Genomic DNA, 15,783 nt, shown 5'->3' with positions numbered 1-15,783 from the left:
CTACGTGGCTGTTTTTATGCCAGTACCATACTGTTTGACCTACTACAGATTTGTAGTATAGTTTTAAATCAGGAAGTGTGAGGCCTCCACCTTTGTTCTTCTTTCTCAAGATTTTTTTTGGCTCTTCAGGATCTTTCGTGCTTCTATATGAATTTCAGGATTTTTTTTTTTTTTTTCTATTTCTGGAGCCCAGTTACAGGGCCCTGTCAGAACCTACAGTCTGACTTAGTTTGGAGGACTCACCTCCACGAGCTCCTGGACCACAGCCAAGAGGGGCTGGAGCCAGTTCACGGGCCACTTCAGGGTCCACGGCCAGGACCAAGGTCTGTACACCTAACACCCGACCTATGGGTGGGCCTGGTTCCTCCCTTGGCGTGTGGTGCTGATGACAGCACCAAGCCAAACGGGGCTGCAGCCGAGTTCTCAGGGGGTACCGAGCTGTCTCTGGGTCTCTAGCTGGGACCGTGGTCAGCAAATCTGCTGCCGGGGTGCGAGCCTTCCTTCTCAAAATCCTCTCCTTCGTCAAGGACTGCATTGAGCTTTTACAGTCTCATACCTGGATCCCAGAGCTCCTACAAGAGCATTTCTGTAGGTGGATGCACCCCAAATTGTTGTTGAGGTGGGAGGATACACGTGAGGAATGTCTTATTCAGCCATCTTGCTGACGGCACCCCGGGATTTTTCATTTCATAGATTGGTTCTAGATCCTCTCATCATGCTGGATCTTTTTATCTGATTACGCTTCACGTTCGTCTCGGATGTTTTCATCCTAAAACAGAATACATGTAGGCTTACACTTAGAATCGCAGTTTTTCAAAGTCTCCCTGTCTTTTTTTTTTTTTTAATAAATTTATTTATTATTTTTAGCTGTGTTGGGTCTTCGTTTCTGTGCGAGGGCTTTCTCTAGTTGCGGCGAGCGGGGGCCACTCTTCATCGCGGTGCGCGGGCCTCTCACTATCGCGGCCTCTCTTGTTGTGGAGCACAGGCTCCAGACGCGCAGGCTCAGTAGTTGTGGCTCACGGGCCCAGCTGCTACACGGCATGTGGGATCTTCCCGGACCAGGGCTCGAACCCGCGTCCCCTGCATTGGCAGGCAGATTCTCAACACTGCGCCACCAGGGAAGCCCAAGTCTCCCTGTCTTGATGCTGTTATCCACCCATGGACTCTCCTGCCCGGCTTCGTGGAGGGATTTAGTTCACCAGAAGGTGGGGAGGAGGACCACATTCACGGGGCGATGGTTTTACAGGCCCCGGGAAGGACACAAACACACCCCAAAATCCAACATTCTCCAAATCCGTTCACTGTTACTCACGAATTCCCAGAGGAGAGCGTTGGTGCATTTGATTCCTGCCATCCTCACACCGGGTTACGCGGTCACATCAGAGCTGCAGTTCACATCCCTAGAGCGAGTCAGGCAGGTGGGGAAAGGACCCTTGTTAGCAGGTAGAAAGGTATTCCCAGAGTAGCCAAGTCTTTTAACTTTTCCCCAAAAGTCAGAAACCTGAATTCTTGTTCTTCCTGATTTCTGTACATTGCCCACAAAATAAAAATAATTCTTAAACCTTCTATGAGCCAAGCAAAAGTAATATACGCACCCGATTCAGAACAGACGTGCAACCCCTGATGTATGGAGAGGGCTAATCAGTGGTAAATCACAAGGGTGATGAAATTTCCAGGGCCAGGACTTTGGATCCAGCAGAGAAAGGGAGGAGAGGGGCCGGGCAGATGAGAGGCACAGCCATCTCTTTGCCGTGGAAACCCCACGGGAGAAGGGTTAGTTGTTTTTTCTGTTCTTTTTTTTTTTTTTTTTCCTGTATTAAGAGATCAATGGGAGATTAATAATAATCCTGTACATTGATGGAGCACTTCAGACTTGAGTGCTTTCTCATCTCTAATCTCATCTGATCCTTATAACAGCCCATAAGCTTGTCAAGAACATCCAGCACTCCAACCCGATGAGAGGGAGATAAGGACACACACCATTGCACTCACGGAAGGAAAGAGGAGAGACAGAAAGGGAACAGGACCCAGATTTCAGTGGAAACCTCAGAAACAAGTTCATTTTCCCCAACTTTCATCTGCTCCCGCTTATCCTCCCTTTGTTTGATAGGCTGTCCTGGTCTGTGGTTGCAGGAGACCAGGGGGTGGGGGTGGGAGGCGCTGGTCCGTACAGTGAGGCGCACGGCAGGGGCAGCAGTCAGGACGCTGGCCAGGGAAAGAGAACACGTCTGGTGAGATCTGTAACGAAAATACCACCTGATAGTTCCGGATCCGGAGATGATCCTCACTGACTTGTTGATAGCCAAAGAATCAGACCCTGACAGACGTCAGTCAAGTCCATACTCATTAAAAAAAAAAAAAAAAAAATCATTACCAGGAGCCAGTCTTTATACTCTGGTGGCTCAGAGGTAAATGAGTCTCCTAACAAAAGTGGGGTGAATCTACCCATTAGGATGGCGACTGTCCCAAAAAAGCAGAAAATAGCATAAGTGTTGGCCAGGATGGGGGGAAATTGGAAACCTTGTGTGCTGTAGATCAGGATGTAAAATGGTGCAGCTGGGCTCTCCTAGTGGCGCAGTGGTTAAGAATTCGCCTGCCAATGCAGGGAACACGGGTTCAAGCCCTGGTCCGGGAAGATCCCACATGCTGCTGAGCAACTAAGCCCATGAGCCACAACTACTGAGCCTGCGCTCTAGAACCCGCGAGCCACAACTACTGAGCCCACGTGCCACAACTACTGAAGCCTGCGTGCCTAGAGCCCATGCTCCACAACGAGAGAAGCCACCACAATGAGAAGCCTGCGCACCGCAACAAAGAGTAGCCCCCGCTCACCGCAACTAGAGAAAGCCCACACACAGCAATAAAGACCCAATGCAGCCAAAACTAAATAAAAAATTTATTTAAAAAATACAATTAAATGGTGCAGCTGCTATGGAAAACAGTATGGTGGTTCCTCAAAATATTAAAAATAGAATTACCATAGGATCCAGCAATTCCACTTCTGGGTCTACACCCCCCAAAAATTGAAATCAGGGTCTCAAAGGGATGTTTGTACACCCATGTTCATAGCAGCATTATTCCCAGTAGCCAAAAGGTAAAAGGAAGCAATTCAGTGTTCATTGGAAGATGCACAGATACAAAAATATAGCATATACATACAATAAAATAATACTCAGCCTTGAAAGGGAAGGAAATTCTAATGAAACCGTAGGTTAGATCCATTTCACCCGCGCCTACTCATCAAGGTCGGTTTAAGACTTGCACATCCTCCAGGCATCACGGAGCCTAAACCATAAGGTGTTTGCCTGAGTTATTTTCCAGAAACTTGGAGTCAGCTGTGTCTAGTTTGAGCTGAGCTGGTTGTGACTGGATAGGACCACCGACCCTCCAACTGGGCATGCGCGAGTGTCGCCAGGTGACCTTGTAACATCGGAGGGCTGAAAACTCCACCCTCGGATGGTGCCGAGGCCCGGGAATTAGCTACGCCTGCGCAGAACGACCAGGACCACACCTTTTCCCATCACCTCTCCCCATGCCTCCGACCCCCCTACCTCTGTATTCTACTCCGTCAGTGTATCCCATACACACCCCAGCCCCTTGCCCTGGGAGAGGCGGATTTGAGATTTGTTTTCCATCTCTTCGATTGGCTGCCTTGCGAATAACCCTTCTCGGTACTGCAAACCTCGGTGTCTGGTGGTTTGACCTGCTGCAAGCGGGCACAACAAAGCTGGTTCAGTAACACATGCTATGACATGGATGAACCTGAGGGCAGCTCTGCTAAGTGAGCTGTCAGTCACGAGAAGACAAGTGCTGTGTGATTCTATGATAGAGCAGAATCTTCTAGAGAAGAATGGTGGTGATGGTTGCACGATAATGTGAATGCACGTAACACTGCTGGCCCTTACTCTTAAAAATGGTCAAGATGTATGTGTATTTTACCACAACTGTAAAAGCTTTTAAGTGGGGCAAAGTCACAGAACTAATGCGATCCCTCTGGCCTCCGCCTCCCTCTGGTCCCACGTTAGGCTTCACAGTTTGACCCTAATTCCTAACCCGCTGGCGATCCTCTGCTGGTCTACACCTGGGTAGGTTTGCCAATTCTGTTTCCTCTCCCTGGAATTCTCTTGCCTGCTTTTATCCTGTTGTTTGACCGACCCCACCTCAAATGTCAGCCTGCTGAAGCCTTTCCCCATCCGACCCCCCACAGCCTGTTCCAAGGGTTACTGGTCTCTTTCTGGGCCTCCTCTTTGTCATGTCTGTATTCCTGTAGCTGTCCTTTCACATAATATTTTGGCTATGCGTTTGCTGGTCTACACTGTCTCCCCAGTAGACGTGGGCTGTGTTGGGGAGGGCGCCTGATGACATGAGGGTAATGGCATTTTCTCAGCCATTCAGGGCTGAGAGTGAAGACCCAAATATTTGGAGATAGAATGTAATTTAAATGGGATTATAATGGCCATAAACACACACACTTTGTGACTTTGTGGTGACTCTCCTACATCTCTGTATTATGAGCAGAGCAGAAGGTCCTAGGCTGGTGTCACTGCAATTTTGGGCATCCCTAGGGGCCATCAGGGTCTCTGGTGGGTCCATGGAGAGATGAAACCCATGAGAGATGAATGGGTTCCTGGCCTGGCCCAGGTTTAAGATTCCTAGTAAACTGTGTCCAGTGGGGCAGGAACCCATGCTTAAAGAAGAGTTCCTGGTATATACATGAGGCCTGGGAAACTGGGATGGGGCGGGGAGGGGGAGAATAATTAAAATACTTGCAAAGGACATCCCTGGACACCCTTGTGCACCTCACCTGACCCAACCCTTAAAGATACTTGGGCCAGATTCCCAAGAAAAAGAGATTCTATAGGAAGCAGCCAAAGAAATCAATTTTTTTTTAAAGTGATATCCCCAGGAATACTTAAGAACCTATTGAAAGGATAGAAATATAGATAGAAAGAGGAAACAAATTCAGAAATAGACCCACAGGACTTCCCTGGCAGTCCAGTGGTTAAGACTCTGCACTTCCACTGCGGGGGGTGCAGGTTCGATCCCTGGTCAGGGAAGTTCTGCATGCTATGGCTTGTGGCCAAAAAAAAAAAAAAAGAAAGAAAGAAAGAAAGAAATAGACCCACATATGCACAGTTCATTGATTCATTACAAAGGTGCCAAGGCAACCCAAGGGGAAAGAGACTGCCTTTTCAATAAGTAGTGTTGGAACAATTGAACATCCATACAGGGAAAAAAAAGAAGTTAATCCTTGCCTCACACTGTATGTAAACATTAACCCAAAATGGATCAGAGACCTAAGTGTAAGAGCTAAATCTATGAAACATCTAGAAGAAAAACATTAAAGAAAATTTGTGTGACTTTGGATTAGGCAAAAATTTCTTAGGTATGACAACAAAAGCATAATCCTTAAAAAAAAAAGTGATAAATTACACTTCATCAAAGTTAAAAATGTTTGCTCTTCAAAAGACACCATTAAGAAAGCAAAAAGACAAGCCACAGACTGAGAGAAGATATTTGCAAATCATGTATCTGATTAACTTGTAACATCTTATAACAATATTTAAGGACCTTCTATAACCCAACTGAAAATGAGTAAAAGAGTTGAATAGACATTTTGCCCAAAAGTTATACAAATAGAATGTATTAATGTATTTAAATACCTGTTTGCATACCCTCTCAATAAAGAAACCATTGAAGTTCACAGATGTTTTTTAAATTTGCTTACAGGAGGGCCTCTTGCCTGGTGCCCCCTTCAGTCTGGAACAGCTAAGACCATGTTAAAGTCCACGACAACAACAGTCGCCTCAACTATCCCTTGTGAGACTTGCAGCCACAAACGGTAAGAATCGCATCCATCTGGTAACCTGGGGAGTCTGTGAGATGAATTCAGGGGAGGAAGGTGGACCTCAGGGGTGCTGTAAGCAGGGGTGTGCCTGTAAATGCTTAACACGTGCTCTACAGGGGACAATCCTGATTTGTCGTGTTTGCCACTTTCCATGGTGTAAATACTCCCATCCTGGCTAATTTCAAGCTAATGTCATGACGTCACCGAACCCAGAGTTGGGAAGAGATCCATGTGATCAGCTCTCCTGAGCAGCCCAAACCAACTCCAGCACGTGCCTGGCAATGAGATGCCACTTCACGCAACTAATTGGCACATCAACAAGCCTGACAATACTGAGTGTTTCATATAAAGATGCATTAAATGGTGGTGGGAGTGAAAATTGGTACATCCGCTTTGGTGAGCAAGGTGGCTTTATCTGGTGATGCTTGTAGTCTACAGTCCAAAAATGTTTGCAGTTTTGTACCAGATGTGTACACAGGGCTTCTTGCAGCATTGTTGGAAAGAGCAAAAAAGTGGAAACGACCTAAATGTTCATCAGTAGGAAAATGTATAAATAAATCATGGAATAGTCATTCAGTAGAAGAATGCCCTACAGCATTTAAAATTAATAAGCTAATATATGTATCAGGACGGCTATATCTTGGAAAACATAATGTTGAATAAAAAATCAAGCTTTAGGATGTTATGTGATACATAACATAGAACTTCTGTAGAAGTTTTAAATGCATAAAATGCTACCCTGCAATATGGTATAGAAATATATATTCATTGAAACGTGATGAAATCATTTAAAATAGACTAGACAAATACATACCAAATTTATGATAATATTGCCTCTGGGGAGAGAAAAAGGAGATTGAAGCTGGGGATGGATACAAAGGGTACTTCGTCTTTATTATATTATTCTAGCTCCTTTAAATGTTAAAAAATAGTGATCTGAAATAAAAATGACAACGTATTAATGGTTTAAATTCTGGATTCTGAGAAATAAGGCATAGTGCTGGTTACCTTTTTCTTTGTTTTTTTGGTATTTCAAAAACTCCTTCAAAACATCAAGCCACAATCTTTTATGACATGAGATTGTTAATTCTATCCCTGTTCACTGGCAAATCCCACAAACCAAAATACTCAGGTGGAGAAGTGCCATTAGCACATGACCATGTGGGTCCTTTCCTCTCAAGTGGATGGGACCAGAGGGGAACAGTTTATGTCCCCTTCACCGGGAAGCCCCTCTTGACTTCCTCCTCTGAGCTCCTGGTGGCATTTCATGAATGTACCTCTGGTGACATTCGTCGCACTAATTGTACAATAATTAGCATTTCCATCTCTCTCTCTCTCATTAAACGTGAGATCCTCCTGGGTGGGAACCACAGTGTATTCATTTCTACAATCTTGGGGTCTTGCATGTGCCCCAGCAGGTGATGTGATTTTGAATGAAATCAGGAATGAAGGAATCATCTCCATTTTACAAGACCACCTTCTAAATTTAGTAAGACGGTGCTATGTTCTGAATGTTTGTGTCCCCCAAAAATGTGTATATTGAGATCCTCACCCCAAGAGGAGCAAGGTGGAAGCATCAGTGTCTCTTCTGACTTAGCCCCAGTGGTCACAGACCACCATGTCCACAGGATCCCTGTGGCTTCACAGCTAAGCCCTAACCATGTGGGAGGAGACCACACAAGGGTGTGAATGTGTCACCAAGTCCAAGCTTGTACTGCTCACCACACGACAGACCAGTAAATCAAGACACAAGCTGTTGGGGTGAGGAATAGTGACTTTATCTGGAAAGCCAGCAGACCGAGAAGATGGTGGACTCCTGTCCCAAAGAACCATCTTGCCCAAGGTAGAATTCAGGCTCCTTTTATACTAAAAGGGGAGAGGGAGTAAAATCAAACACCTCCTGGTTCCCATCACCCTCTGGAGGGGATGTGTTCATTTCTTCCTCCCTGCAGTCGTTCACAGGTGGGCCTGGTCAGGATGTTTCCCGTGAGCTAAACAAAGGTATTTCAGCTTAATGCTCATTATGTGGGAGGCAGGGTTCCTAGAGATGGGCCACTGTGTATCATTTAAGCTTATAGGCAACATCCCTTTGGTGATTAACCTGGAATGGAATACAAAGGTTCTTCCCTGTTACAAATGCCAGGAGGAGAGAGTCCCTGGGGTGCCCTTGAAAGCTGGCTGCCACAGCCTACAGCCACAGTGTTGCCCTACTGGAAGGCCTGCTAGGGGTAGAAGGGTTGGGGTCAAGGACCCTAACACATGATAGGTACTCAGTAAAGTCAGTACCCTCTCTTTCCCTTTCGTCCTGACCATGTGACCCTCAAGGGTCATCCCTGCTTAGACCTTATCACTCCTTCCTCCGAGCTGACCCACTACCCCACTGCTGCCTCCATCAAGTGATAAACATGAAGGTTTATCACTTCCTCCAGTCCCCTCTGTTCTCCTCTCTCTTCTGGGCCCTACACGTCTTACTCTGAAGTGAAGGAGGAGTCTTCCAATTGTCTACTGTGGCCTCACAGACCCACCCAAAGCAGTGACCTTTAATTTGCTCATGAATCTGGTGTTCACAGGGCTCAGCTGGGCAGCTCTTGCTTGGGGTCTGCCATGTGGTTGCAGACAGGCTGGAGCTGGGGTCATCCCAAATGTTCTCTTCAGGACTTCCCTGGTGGCGCAGTGGTTAAGAATCCGCCTGCCAATGCAGGGGACACGGGTTCGAGCCCTGGTCCGGGAAGATCCCACATGCTGCAGAGCAACTAAGCCCATGCACCACAACTACTGAGCCTGTGCTCTAGAGCCCATGAGCCACAACTACTGAGCCCACGTGCCAGAACTACTGAGCCTGTGCTATAGAGCTTGTGCTCTGCAACAAGAGAAGCCACCACAATGAGAATCCCGTGCACTGCAACGAAGAACAGCTATAGAGCTTGTGCTCTGCAACAAGAGAAGCCACCACAATGAGAATCCCGTGCACTGCAACGAAGAACAGCCCCCGCTCGCCACAACTAGAGAAAGCCCGTGTGTAGCAACGAAGACCCAACACAGCCAGAAAGAAAGAAAGAAAGAAAGAAAGAAAGGAAGAAAGGAAGAAAGAAAGGAAGGAAAGAAAGGGACGAAATGGAAGGAAGGATGGAAAGGAAAGGAAGAAAGGAAGAAAGAAAAGAAAGAAAGAAAAATGTTCTCTTCATGTGTCTGGGTTGGAAAGACTCAAACAGCTGGGGGCTGGGGTGCCTGGGGTTCCTGAGACATTTCTATCTTTCTAGATAGATCCACAGATGATGAAGATAGACAGGTAGATGCAGATAGATGATGGATAAATAGGTAGATTGAATGAATGACAGGTATAGATGGATAAGTAAATGATAGACAGATGACAGATGTAAATGGAGAGATCGAGAGAGACACAGTGGTACGTTGTCAATATATCATCCCTGTTCTCTAGAACCAATTGTTAAATATTCAGGAATTTTGTGAGCTGGTTGCCAAACCACTGGTAGCTTGAAATTGATGGTGATGAGAGTATTTATGTCACAGAAATAAGCTATACATCAGGTCTTTTTTTTTTTTTTTTTTGAGAGAGCAAGCTTGTCTACATAACTGGATGTGGATAGATAAAGAAATGTTTTTATTCTCAGTTCTGTTTAGACATACCCAGTTTCCCAGCTTTGTCCACTGAGCAAGGTGAAAAGGTGAAGGGAAGTAAAACCTTCTCCCACTGGCTTTTAGCAAACAGGCACCACATCACCCCCCTCCCCTGAGCTCGCCAGACCTGCAGCAGCTCCGAAAGGGAGCAGCCTCTGCAATCAGCTGAGGTCACTCTACAAAATCATCAAGGCCGTCAGCCCCGCGGAAACACTCCGGGTTAGAAATATCCCACATCTGTTCAAAGTCAGAGGAACAGAGTCGATAAAGCAGTAATTGTTTATACTTCTATTGAAAAGTCTTCGCTTAAAATTGAAAGAAGCAAACGCCACACTTGCAGAGAAAGTTACCAAAGCTGAGCAGAAATGGTTTCCCCTTCTGTTTACCTAAACCCCCAAGGCCTTCTTTAGAAAGGACATCTTAAATCCAAAATTTAAATGAAGGACTTTTGCTTTTTTTAAAAAATTTTATTAGAGTATAGCTGATTCACAATGTTGTGTTAGTTTTAGGTGTACAGCAAAGTGATTCAGTTACACATACACACATATTCATTCTTTTTCAGATTCTTTACCCATACAGGTTATTAGGGAATATTGAGTAGAGTTCCCTGTGTTATAATACAGTAGGTCCTTGTTGGTTATCTGTTTTATATATAGTAGTGTGTGTATGTTAATCCCAAACTTCTAATTTATCCCTCTCCCCAACATTTCCCCTTTGGTAACCATAAGTTTGTTTTCAAAATCTGTGAGTCTCTTTCTGTTTTGTAAATAACTTCATTTGTATCATTTTTTAAAATTAGATTCCACATATGAATGATATCATGGTATTTGTCTTTCTTTGTCTGACTTACTTCACTTAGTATGATAATCTCTAGGTCCATCCATATTGCTGCAAATGTCATTATTTTGTTCTTTTTTATGGCTGAGTAATTTTCCATTGTATATATATACCACATCTTCTTTATCCATTCATCTGTCAGTGGACATTTAGGTTGCTTCCATGTCTTGGCTATTGTGAATAGTGCTGCTATGAACAAAGGGATGTATGTATCTTTTTGAATTATAATTTTGTCTGGGTATATGCCCAGGAGTAGGATTGCTAGATCATATGGTAGCTCTATTTTGAGGGGGTTTTATTTTGTCTTTTTTAAACTCTTTTTTTGTTTTTTTAAATTATCTTTGGCTGCATCGGGTCTTCGTGGCCGCGCATGGGCTTTCTCTAGTTGCGGCGAGCGGGGGCTACTCTTCATTGCGGTGCGCAGGCTTCTCATTGCAGTGGCTTTTGTTGCAGAGCATGGGCTGTAGGTGCGTGGGCTTCAGTAGTTATGGCAAGCGGGCTCAGTAGTTGTGGCTCACGGGCTCTAGAGTGCAGGCTCAGTAGTTGTGGCTCACGGGCTTAGTTGCTCCGCGGCATGTGGGATCTTCCCGGACCAGGGCTCAAACCCGTGTCCCCTGCATTGGCAGGCGGATTCTTAACCACTGCGCCACCAGGGAGTCCCTATTTTTAGTTTTTTAAGGAACCTCTGTACTGTTCTCCATAATGGTTGTACCAATTTACATTCCCACCAACAGTGTAGGAGGGTTCCCTTTTCTCCACACCCTCTCCAGCATTTATTGTTTGTAGACTTTTGGATGATGTGAGGTGATACCTCATTGTAGTTTTGACTTGCATTTCTCTAATAATTAGTGATGTTGAGCATCTTTTCATGTGCTTTTTGGCCGTCTGTATGTCTTCTTTGGAGAAATGTCTATTTAGATCTTCTGCCCATTTTTTGATTGGGTTGTTTGGTTTTCTGACCTAGAGCTGCATGAGCTATTTGTATATTTTGGAGTTTAATCCCTTGTTGGTCACTTTGTTTGCAAATATTTTCTCCCATTCTGTGGGTTGTGTTTTCATTTTGTGTATGGTTTCCTTTGCTGTGCAAAAGCTTTTAAGTTTCATTAGGTCCCATTTGTTTATTTTTGTTTTTATTTTCATTACTCTAGGAGGTGGATCCAAAAAGATATTGCTGTGATTTATGTCAAAGAGTGTTCTGCCTGTATCTTCCTCTAAGAGTTTTATAGTGTCCGGCCTTACATTTAGGTCTTTGATCTATATTGAGTTTATTTTTGTGTATGGTGTTAGAGAATGTTCTAATTTCATTCTTTTACATGTAGCTGTCCAGTTTTCCCAGCACCACTTATTGAAGAGTTTGTCTTTTCTCCGTTGTATATTCTTGCTTCTTTTGTCATAGATTAATTGACCATAGGTGCATGGGTTTATTTCTGGGCTTTCTATACTGTTCCATTGATCTGTATATCTGTTTTTGCACCATTACCATACTGTTGTGATTATTGTAGAAGGACTTTTGCTTTTCATTAGAAGTGAATCATGTGGGAAAGGGGTAATGGCAGGCATTTATGAGCACATGTTAGAATGTTCTGGAATAATGCATTTTATGCAGTTAAAGGTGCCTAGAAGGAAAATGGAGAAAAGAGAATAGTGAGACACTGGACAGAAAGTGATGCCAGGGGTCCCTGGGCCTCAAAGTCTGGAGCAAAGTGATGACCTGCAGCTCTCCAGGCCTGATTCAGGCTGTGGACCTGGATCCCTGCTGACATCCGGGATCCCTGTTAGAACAAGCCTCCAAAGCTTTACGATAGATGGCTTCATCTCAAGAAGCTCTGGACTGAGATTGTCCTCCACACCACAAGGGGGCGCCACATCATAACAAGTCTATGCAATGGAAGCTTCCAGAACACTGACCCCCCCCCACATGTTCCCATACATTTTTTAAATTTATTTTATTGACGTATAGTTGATTTACATTGTTGTGTTAATTTCTGGTGTACAGCAAAGTGATTCAGTTATACATATATATATTCTTTTCCATTACGGTTTATCACAGGACATTGAATATAGTTCCCTGTGCTCTACAATGGGACCTTGTTGTTTATCCATCCTGTATATAATAGTCTGCATCTACTAACGCCAACCTCCCCCTTGACAACCACAAGTCTGTTCTCTATGTCTGTGAGTCTGTTTCTGTTTCATAGATAAGTTCATTTGTGCCATATTTTAGATTCCATATATAAGTGATATCATAGGGTATTTGTCTTTCTCTTTCTGACTTACTTCACTTAGTATGATAATCTCTAGGTCCATTTTTCTACACTTTTTAAAACATTTTTTGTCAAAAATCCCAAAAACTCTGCAAAGAGAAACAAAATAAAATTTGATTAATCTAAACGTCCTGAACCCTACCTCTACTAGGGGCAAAAATGACTTGACTCCCGTGAGATCAGGCTTACTATTTTCCCTGGCAGTTGGAGGGAAGCTCTTATTCAGAGATGTCTTAGAGGAAAGGAGAGAAAATAGAGGAGATGTTTGAAACAGAATTTAAAATCACTCTTGAATTTTCTTTGAGTATTGTAAATACTAAACGCTCACCCTTGGCAATGAATACTAAGTAACTCCTTGTCTTTCTGGAGGGTTTTTGCTTGTACTCGTGTTATCGCTAAAATCTCATAACCTCTGAGTTAATCCTCCATGGACATGTGAGGGGAAATTAGCGTGGCCCGCACACACTTTGATCTCCTAGTTAAGCAGCCTTTTCATTTATCTCCTGAGCCCTCTGTTGAATTCTAGCAGAATTAGGAAGTTAAAGTACCAGTGACCTCTTTTTGTCTAGCAAATGTAAAGAAGTCTAAGGGGTGTGTGGTGAGTGAGAAAGTGAGTGAGTGACAGAGTGGACTTCCCTTCTAGTTTTCTAGCTCAACACCGAAAAGATGGGGAGATGCCACAGCTCAGCAAAGGACAGTGCAGATGAAAACACTTACCCTGAGTTTTCACTTTCGTAACTTAAAAAAAAAAAAAGATCTTGTCGCTGAGTTTCTGCTGTGATATTGGATGCTTTAACTTGTGAAAGACAGTCCCAGAAATGTGGGTCTTGGGGTGCATCCACTAAGGAGTTCATCTGGAAAAGGTGGAGAGGAAATTATTGCTTCTTCAGAGGGAAGAGAGTTCAGGAAGTTCGTAGACAGTAAGGAGACAATGAAGACCTCCGTCGGGAGAATCAGGATCTGAGATACAAGCTCCACATCTGCAGGAAAGGAAATCCGAGGCAGAGAGCAGCGTGCTCGCAAGGTCATCTGGATGCAGCTCATGACCTTCAGCTCAGGGGCCAGGCCCTGGAGGAACCACAAAGGCTCAGCCCAAATTCAGTGTCACCCAGTACATTCCATTCAGTTAAATGTTTAATAATTTTGTCAAATCATCTCCTTTCTAGTGGTCTTGTATAAATGATTCTGCCTTGTTTTTTAAAGAAAGAAAACACAATTTATTTAGCGGTTAAACATCTGAAGTCGATAGACAACCACCACCTTGCCTCAGTTACACTCACTCGTGCTCTGACGCACCCACTAGGTGCCTCCTTTGATGGCACAGATGCAAAGCAGAAAGCTCTTGTTCCACCTCTCAAATCCCAAAAGATGTCACAGGTACAGGTGGTGGAGTAGATCGTGGAAAAAACTGCAGGCATTAGCAGTTCTTAAGAGAACCCAAGTGCATGCAAACTACCTGATGGTGAATACTCGGGCTGCCTTAGAAACTGAAATTTCTGATCAATCCAGGAGGAAGGGAAAAAAAGGCTACCTGGAGCTCGTGCTGCCAACAGGAAAGCCTGACTCTAGTGTACACAGCTTAAAAAATTATATCGCTATGCAAAATCATCCCTCAGAAAGCTGCAAGATGGGAGGTGAAGCACGTGTTAACTAATCTTACCGAGGTAAACATTTCACAGTACATATGTGTGTCAAATCATCACATCGTATACCTTAAAGCTACACAATATTATTTGTAAATTATATTTCAGGAAAGCTGGGAAGAAAAAGAAGAAGGTGCCCAGGTCCAGGGTGCTGGTGGAAAACAAATAATGGGACAGAGAGAACTCATCAAATTACAAAAGGAACTATTGAATCCAGAGAAAATGAAAAAAATGTCAAGAACAGAAACGGAAGCATAGACGTGTGCATGGCTCCAGCGTGAATTGTAAGAACTTAGGTCATGATGATGCAAACACCAAATGGGAATCCTTCCTTTCGATGTTTTGGGAAGGCCGGAAGTGGGTGTGAGGCCAGGAGGATGTCAGAGACCTGAACTCTCATCAGGAAACAGTAGGATAGTGTGTCATTTAATAACACGGTTATAAACACCAGAAGAAACTTCTAAATGGGTTGAAAATGGACACTGGAGGGAAAAACTGGAGTGGGGTCAGGTAGAGCAAGGCGCCACTAATTTTGTTGTAAACCACGTAGGACTGTTCCACTTTTTCAAGCATGTACATATATGAATTTGATTTTTTTAAATAAATTTTTAAATCCCCAGATCAGGTGTGTCACCTCCTCCCAAACCCCTTTGGGATTAAGTGCTCCGTCTCTTGCTCCTAAAGCACTGGGGCCAACCTCCCGCCATATTGAATCGGTCTGCTCATGGGTCTTGATGTTTCCCCACCAAACTGGAAGTGTCTCATGCCTGACCCAGAGAGGTGCCCAGGAAGTCTTTGTGGATCCAAACAGAAGCCCGGACAGGAACCCCCTGCTGACCTCCCAGAAGTGTTTGAGGTTCAGATGTGCCTCCTGAGAGGGGGTGTTGGGAGATCCCCAGATGGCATAAGGATGTGCAGTGCCTGCGGACATCCATCAGGTGGTTCACTAACAGCCAGGAGCTGTCCTTGCACAGGGCCTGCAATGTGCTCTGACAGCGTGCTGGGTCCTGAGAGGACACTCGCGGGGCCAACATTAGCCTCAAAGCCCCCCTGCCCTTTGGGCGATCCACCCCAGCAGGGGGACTAATGAGGCTGTTTGGAAACGGCACAGCTGAACGGTTAAGGCCCCAGGTCTGGAGGGCTCTGCCCTTTCCGGCACTCTCACCTTGGGCAAGACTGGCTATGGCAGTCCTCGCAAACTAATCCAGATCCCTTCCCTCGGGGGGCACTTCTGGGCCCCTGTCACCACACTTGGAGCAGAGGTTCCTGGGGGCACGCAGGGGAGGGAGCGCCCTGGGCTTTCTGCAGACTAGGCTCTGCGAGCAGGGCCGCACTCCAGACGCCTCGGTGCAGCCGGGGCTCACGCTGCCCAGCAGCCGCCTCCCCCACCGAGACGTCTAGGTGAGGAGCCTCAGCGTCCCACCTCCCCTTCAGCCTGGAGGCCCCTCCCTCCAGGCTGGGAGCCCCAGGGCGGAGCTCGAGTGAAGCCCACCCCTGACCATGGAGGCCTGCGAGGCCCACTTTCGTATTCCCGAAAGTCCCAACCCCGCCC

General features: G+C 45.1%; 1 protein-coding gene across 1 annotated transcript in view; it reads right to left on the bottom strand.

The window, feature by feature from the left end:
- Positions 1-436: 436 nt before the first annotated feature.
- The window catches only part of LOC137750464 (inner centromere protein-like), a 56,197-nt gene continuing 40,850 nt past the window's right edge, over positions 437-15,783 (bottom strand). The window contains exon 6 of the mRNA XM_068524804.1: positions 437-1,400. Coding sequence (XP_068380905.1) covers positions 1,393-1,400 — 8 coding nt within the window. The 3' untranslated portion in view covers positions 437-1,392. The remainder of the gene's footprint in view (positions 1,401-15,783) is intronic.

The sequence above is a fragment of the Eschrichtius robustus genome, chromosome 16 (assembly GCF_028021215.1).
Source record: "Eschrichtius robustus isolate mEscRob2 chromosome 16, mEscRob2.pri, whole genome shotgun sequence".
Taxonomy (NCBI): Eukaryota; Metazoa; Chordata; class Mammalia; order Artiodactyla; family Eschrichtiidae; genus Eschrichtius; species Eschrichtius robustus.
This window is presented reverse-complemented; position numbering and strand designations above follow the sequence as displayed.